This window comes from Eriocheir sinensis, chromosome 12 (genome assembly GCF_024679095.1).
Source record: "Eriocheir sinensis breed Jianghai 21 chromosome 12, ASM2467909v1, whole genome shotgun sequence".
NCBI classification, from domain to species: Eukaryota; Metazoa; Arthropoda; class Malacostraca; order Decapoda; family Varunidae; genus Eriocheir; species Eriocheir sinensis.
In genome coordinates, this window is record NC_066520.1 from 20,583,816 (window position 1) to 20,590,830 (window position 7,015).

General features: G+C 47.6%; 1 protein-coding gene across 1 annotated transcript in view; it reads right to left on the bottom strand.

The window, feature by feature from the left end:
* Positions 1 to 3,658: 3,658 nt before the first annotated feature.
* LOC126997596 (platelet glycoprotein V-like) overlaps positions 3,659 to 7,015 on the bottom strand; it is a 52,581-nt gene continuing 49,224 nt past the window's right edge. The window contains exon 3 of the mRNA XM_050858770.1: positions 3,659 to 7,015. This exon is cut by the window's right edge and continues 931 nt beyond it. Within this exon, the coding sequence (XP_050714727.1) occupies positions 5,997 to 7,015 (1,019 nt within the window). The 3' untranslated portion in view covers positions 3,659 to 5,996.

Sequence of the window (7,015 nt, forward strand, 5' to 3'; positions counted from 1 at the left end):
GGAGGCGAAGGGAAGGGCAGCTGGGTAAATAAAGTGTGAGAAGGTTGGGTCTCTTATTAGCGGGATTAGTCTTATTGTTCTGCGGATAATAGGGAGGTGATCATTAGGACTCTCTCTCTCTCTCTCTCTCTCTCTCTCTCTCTCTCTCTCTCTCTCTCTCTCTCTCTCTCTCTCTCTCTCGCTGCTTTTTTTGGTGTTTTGCGTGTGTTTTTGTGTATGTTTTATTTGTGTGTGTGTGTGTGTGTGTGTGTGTGTGTGTGTGTGTGTGTGTGTGTGTGTGAGCCACCGGAGAAGCCAAAACAAACACGCCCCTCCCCCCTTCCCTTTCCCCTCCCCACCCCCTGCTTTCCCCTCCCTCTCCTCCCCTTTCTCTCCTTTCCCCTTTCCTCTCCTCTCCTCTACCCTCTTCCTTCTATTCCTACCACTCCCCACCTCCCTTCATTTGCATCCCTTCCTACCCTCCACCTCCCTATCCACTCCCTTCCACTGCTTCCCTTCCCTTCACTTCCCTTTCCACTCCCTTCATTCACATATCTGAGGCTTGATTAAGAGGTAAGGGAGGGAGAGAGAGAGGGAGCTAAGTGGAGTGGGAAGGGGAGGAGGTAAGAGGGGTGGAGGAAACGGAGGAAAAATAGTGGAGGAATGTGGAGCGTGTGACAGGTGGAAATGGAGGAAGAGAAGAGGATTGGAGGCATGGAGGGAGGGAGAGAGGGAGATAAGTGCAGTGAGGAGGGGAGAGAGGTGGAGGAAAAAATGTGGAGGAATGAAGAACGTGACAGGTGCAAATGAGGAAGGCAGGAGGGATAGGAAACATGGAGGAAGGAAGGAAGGAAAGGCAGGAAGGAGGAGGAGGAGGAGGAGGAGAGGAACAGGAAAGTAGAGAAAGGAGATGATATAAAGAACATTTGGAGACAGAAGAGAAAGCTTGATGGAGGAGAAGTGAAGAGAGATATCGATGTAGTACAGGAGGAAGGAGGAGGAGGAGGAGGAGGAGGAGAAGAGGGTAGATGGAAAAATGGGGTAGGAAGGGAAAGTAGAGAAAGGGAGATAATATAAAGAGCATTTGTAGACAGAAGAGAAAAATGGTAGAGGAGAAGTGAAGAGAGATATTGACGTAGTACAGGAGAAATGAGGAGGATGAGGAGGGGGAGGAGAGGGGTGAGGATTAAGATGGAATGTCTGACGGAGGAGGTGGAGGAGGTGGAGGATGAGGAGGGAAGAGGCAAGAAATTATAAATAAATACAAGTTAAGTTTTGACTGGTGACGATTAGTGATTATTTATTTAACAAGCACACTTCCTCCCAGGTGTAATTCTCTCCTCCTCCTCCTCCTCCTCCTCCTCCTCCTCTCCTTCGCAGCCATAAGAACATAAGACCGTAAGGAGTCAAAGAACGTAAATTTATCTATATATATTTTTTTTAATTTCCTTCTTTCTATCTATCTCTATCTTTCTTTCTATTCTTCTTTCTTTTCTTTAGTTTCTCTCTCTCTCTCTCTCTCTCTCTCTCTCTCTCTCTCTCTCTCTCTCTCTCTCTCTCTCTCTCTCTCTCTCTCTCTCTCTCTCTCTCTCTCTCCTTCTATCCTTTCTCTCTCCTCCTATCCCCTTTCCCCCCTCCTCCTCCTCCTCCTCTCCCTTCTTCCCTATTCACTTCGTTTTCATTTTCTGTGCCTATCACTTTTTTTCCCTTCTTTATTATCATTCTCTTCTGATTATATTTCTCCAGTTCCATGCTTCTCTCCATCTCTCTCTTTCTATCTATCTATCTCTCTTCAATTAACCTTACATTCATCTATGCCACGCCTCGCCTTTCTGACCTCATACCTCCCCTCGTATCTCCGGAGCCTCTTTCTATTCAAGGCAGCCCTCCCGACACCCATCCCTGCCACTCGCGGCTATAAATACTCGTGTATATCAACCGTGGTAGCACACACTCGTCCGCGCCAGGTAGAGAGAGGGTGGGATGGTTTAGCTTACCCCGCCGCCAAAGGGAAATAGTTCGTCTTTTTTGGGTTGAGGAATTTATGGCTATGGTGCAGTGCCTAAGGACCTGCTTGTGGTTCGAGATCAATCTGCTTTTAACTATTGTCTGCGAGGATCATGCTTCTTAAAGGCCCCTCTAAGCGAGAAAAATGCGAAAAAATCATCACTCATACAAACCATTTCATATTATATATCAACGCATTTGTGATCAGTTTATGCATCAATTATTTTTGGGGGGAGTTTATATCATGACAAAAATTTGGCCCGTCGCTGCTACACGGTAAAGCCACAAATTTGGCCCGTCGCTGGTACAGGGTTAACATTCTTTTTTCACTCATTTTAGTATTTTTGCGTTCATTAACACTACACCTTCTCAATCAACTTCCTTTATCATTCCATTTGAACCATTGGCTTTTATTTCATTGTTATACTTCTTTTTCTTCCTTTAATTTTTCCCTTTATTGATTTTTTAACGTAACTATTCTTCGTTCTTGCTCATCTTTTAGGTTTCTCGAATCATACGCTTTAAACATTTCGCTTTGACAATCTCTTTCTTCCCTTTGATCACTTCACTTATACTTTTTTCTTCCGGCATCCCTTTATTCCCTATTCCCTACTCTTCCTCCTTCATATTGGATTTTAGGTTTCTCCAATCATACGCTTTAATCATTTAACAAACACTCTCTTCCTTTCCTTTGATCACTTCACTTACCCTTTTTGCTTTCATCGTCACTGTCCTCCCTACTCCCTACTCTTCTTCCTTTTTCCTCATATTTTAGGTGTCTCCAATCATACGCTTTAATCATTTAACAAACACTCTCTTCCTCTCCTTTGATCACTACACCCACCCTTTCTGCTTTCATCCTCACTTCCTCTCTCGCTGCGTCCCCCCCGTGGCCCGACAGGACGTACATATGTTGCGTTCCTTGTCCCGATAAAGGTTGGAGTCTTGCCAGGGGTGAGGGCTCTGCGTCCCAACACTCGTCACCTGCGGCGTCACTAACCTTACTTGTGCTACCTGGCGGGGCCTTGGCGCGTAGAAGCGAACCCGTGACACGATGAATCTATGTTTATTTTGGGTTGTGTTAATGTTTGTGTTTGTTTAGGTTATTCTCGAAGGCAGTTTATGTTTTCCTCGTGTAATGTTATGATGGTGTTTCTGTATCTTGTCCTCATCTGCTTCCTTTTCGTGGTCATGTTATGGATTTTTTTTTTTTTTGGTTTGTTTGAAGGTTATATTCGAAAGCAGTTTTAGTTGTCATTGTGTTGTATTATGATGATGTTTTCTTTTTTCGGAGTATTCATCTGTTTTCTTTGTAGGATCAATGTTATTTTTTTTTAATTGTTATTTCGTGTAGCCCTTGGGAAACGGTGATTCTTTTGCCTCTTCCTCTATTTTACTTGTAGGAGCAGCCTAATGAATGTATTTTATGTTGTTGTTGCTGTTGTTGTTGTTGTTGTTGTTGTTTAGCTCGTTCTGTTTCTTTATAATGTTTTAAAATTACTTTATCGATATTAGGATTGGTGTTGATTTTCTTCATGTCCTTATACTAACCGTCTTTCGTCTGCAGGTCATGGTTGCTGCTGCCGGTGTGGCCGATGGGGCTCGTCTTTCTCAGGTGAGTACTGTACCTATAGAGAGAGAGGATAAGGCAGGATAGGGAGACAGTACCAAGTTGAATTTAGCACAGTTTATTCCTTTATACAAAACCTAAGTTAAGATACAAAAGTTTAGTATCACAGCTTATGTTCCAGGGGCGGTGGGGGGCAGGAGGAGGAGGAGGAGGAAGAGGAGGAGGAGGAGGAGAGAAGCCCATTTTTGCCCATCCCCTCGTATCCCTTGCATGGTTGGGCCGAGAAATCGCTCCGCCTGAAATAGTTATCGTAGAGGGCGTGTGTTTTTGTTGTGCTTTCGATACACTAACGAGTATTCAGGTGCATATGGAGGAAGAGGAGATAAAGAGGCAGATTAGGATGGGTGGAGAAAGGGACAGCGGGGAAAGGGAGTGAAGATAAAGAACATTTGGAGACAGGGAAGAACGCTTGATGGTGGAGGTGAAATGAAGAGAGATGGAGAGATGGCGATTTGGTTAGTGTAGGAAAATGCATTAGATTTTCCTTAGCAGTTTGTAGCAGTTTTTAAAAGATGAGGTTAAAGAGAGGATGATTAACACTATTGAAGTTTCTGATATCTTTAGGGAACAATTTTCAATAGGTTTTGAGTGTTCACGAGAGAAATAGATAGACAGATAGATAGGCGAACTGACAGAAAGAGAGACAGACAGACAGACAGAAAGGCAGACAGACAGAGAGAAAGTTGAGTACTGTATTTATTTCATTGAAGAACTGTTAGGATTAGTCACATGGACAGAAGAGAGGATACAGACAGCACTTCGTTATTAGTTAAATCGTCAGTAGGGACACTTCGCCTCCTGCCGTCGCTTTCATTATTATGCGGTTGACAACATGAGGGTGAAGGCTGTCACTGATCGATTATAAGACATTTCATCGCCCAAGAACACTAATTTGACAGGGCTTTCGTAGGAGTTGTGGGCATTTCCAGGAGTAGTTCTATGACCCTGGTGATAGTGTGACCCTTCCTCTGTACCATGAACCTGTAGAAACACTCATTAGAACCCGATTGACCCCCTCTTTGACCTTTAGAAATAGATAATGTGAGTGTGAGTATCTTGTAATACCTCCCTAAAAGTATTAACACCCCCTCAACGGTCTTATCATCTACGTAGTCTCTTATGTTTTTACACTACTTCAAATAGAAAACTAGACGCTATTTATACATACAAAAGAAGCAGCGGCGTAACGAAAAATAACTGGCATTACATCTCCTGACTCTCTACGAAGACTTAACCGAAAGAAATACACAAAGCACACGAGAGAAAACTGAACATCGACTTAAGTTTAGGGAAGACGAAGAAAAAGAAGAAGACAAAGAAGACAAAGAAGATGAAGACGTGGAAACAGAAGCAGAAGAACAAGAAGAAGAAGAAGACGAATAAGAACAAGAATAAGTAGAAAAATAAGGAAGAATAAAAAAAGACAAAAAACGATGAACGGCAGAAGGTATAGAAGGAGTAAAAGGAAGAAGAGGAACCATGAACAAGCTTACAGGCGTCTCATACCAGCTCATAAAAATGTATATACAAAGCACAGAGTAAGTGTCTATCTACCTACGGCTCTTGCGTTAGTCACTCCCAAGAAAACGGGAGTTATCGCATATAGGAAGCAGTCGTTTAACCTGGAAGAGATTCAAGGGAAGGTTCTGGTTTGTTCTTGCATCAGGACGGGACCGTGAACTGCGTGGTCTTCCCCTTGTCCTGCGCACTTAATGGGACGGTACTTAATGCACTTATTTACGCTTAGCTTCACACTATCTGAGACACACGACACCAAGAATGCGAATATGTACACCGACCTACTTTACGTCCTTCTGTTTGCTTCTCTCAGTCATGTCTCACCTCGTCAATGATTTTTTTTAGTCCGTGTAGCACAGAGAGCGAAAAGTTTTGACGTGTAGTTCATTTAATCACATACAACCAAATGGTGTGTCTCTCTCATCCACGCTGCTGTGTCTTTCATTCCAGTAGAGGTTTTGAGAACGTCTCGCAGCTCAACACTCATTGCATTAGTCTTACATACAGGTTGGGGGAGTGAGTCAGCTGTCTCACGTGAGGTGCGACTCTATGGGTGTGTAAGTGAATGTACAACACGACACCTGCGTAACGTGAGACAAGGTTGGCCTACGTGTGTGAGGGTGTCGTGGGCGGGGCGGGTCATGCCACGCGAGCACGAGGCCTCCCAGACGGCGCTGCGTGTGTTGTGGTGTTCAAGGGGAGGAGGGAGGACAGCAGCGGCCTCACAGGGGTGTTTGGTCTCTTGTGGCTTATGCGCACGCGAGGTCAAGTTGCACGCGGCTGAAGGGTGACTCTCCTCCCTCACTTGGCCCATCGCCCACCTGGCCCGTGTATACCTTTCGCCACCTGTCAGGCCGAAAGATTAGGGGAGCGGGGAGGCCACCAGACGCACTATCCGCGGCGCCCTCAGCTCCCGCCCCGACTGCAGGTCCATGCTCGAGCCCGCTATGCTGTCCACTTCCTCGATGGTGGCGATGACAGGCGGAGAGGACCGGGAGGCGCGCGGCGTGGCGGTGCGGGGCCCCGGAGGACTGTTGTCGTTGTTGTTGCGGCTCATCAGCTTCTGTGAGGAGTCCTGGTCCGCGGGCTCGTTGGTGTAGTAGAGAGCCGAGTGGCGGCGGGCGAGCAGCAGGGCGGCGGCCAGCACCAGCAGCAGGGCCAGCACCAGGCCCACGCCCACGCCCACGATCAGCGCCAGGTGGTCGCCGAACAGGTCCAGCACCGGCATGGGCTCCTCCACGGGCAGGGTTGCATGCTGGTCGCGGGTTGGGCGCGGGGAGTTCTCTTGCCACCCTGGCCACACGTCCTCTTGCCCCGCACACTTCGGCAGGTGGGCGGGGTTCAGTAGCTGCACTTTCTGGTCATACAGCTGAGGCGGTCCGGCGCACCGCAGGCAGCGCGGGGAGGTGGGGTGGTTTCTGCACACCACCTCTGCGTGGGGGTGCCTGGAGTCGGCGGCGTCCTGTAGCCAGGCTAGCATGGGGCCCAGGTGGCACTGCTCACACCGCCAGGGGTTGCCCTGCAGCCACACCCGCTCCAATGAGCTCATGGTGGTGAAGGCCGTCACGAGGGCGTGTGGCAGCCCGCGGAAGTTGTTGTGGGACAGATCGAGGACGGCGAGGTGCGGCGTAGCGAAGAGTGCCGAGGCTGGAAATTTTGAGAGAAGGTTAGAAGATATGTTGAGTGTCTTGAGGTGGCGTGCGTGACGCAGCATGTCGGCAGGCACTGCTGTAAGACCCAAGTGGGCCAGCTCCAGGTGCCGCATCTGCCGCGTGCGGGGCACCACCTGCTCCAGGTTCTCCAGTCTAAGAGGATTGCCGGACAGCCGAAGGCGTCGTACACGGCTGAAGCCGTCATTCACTGCGTCTGAGCGGAGGCGTG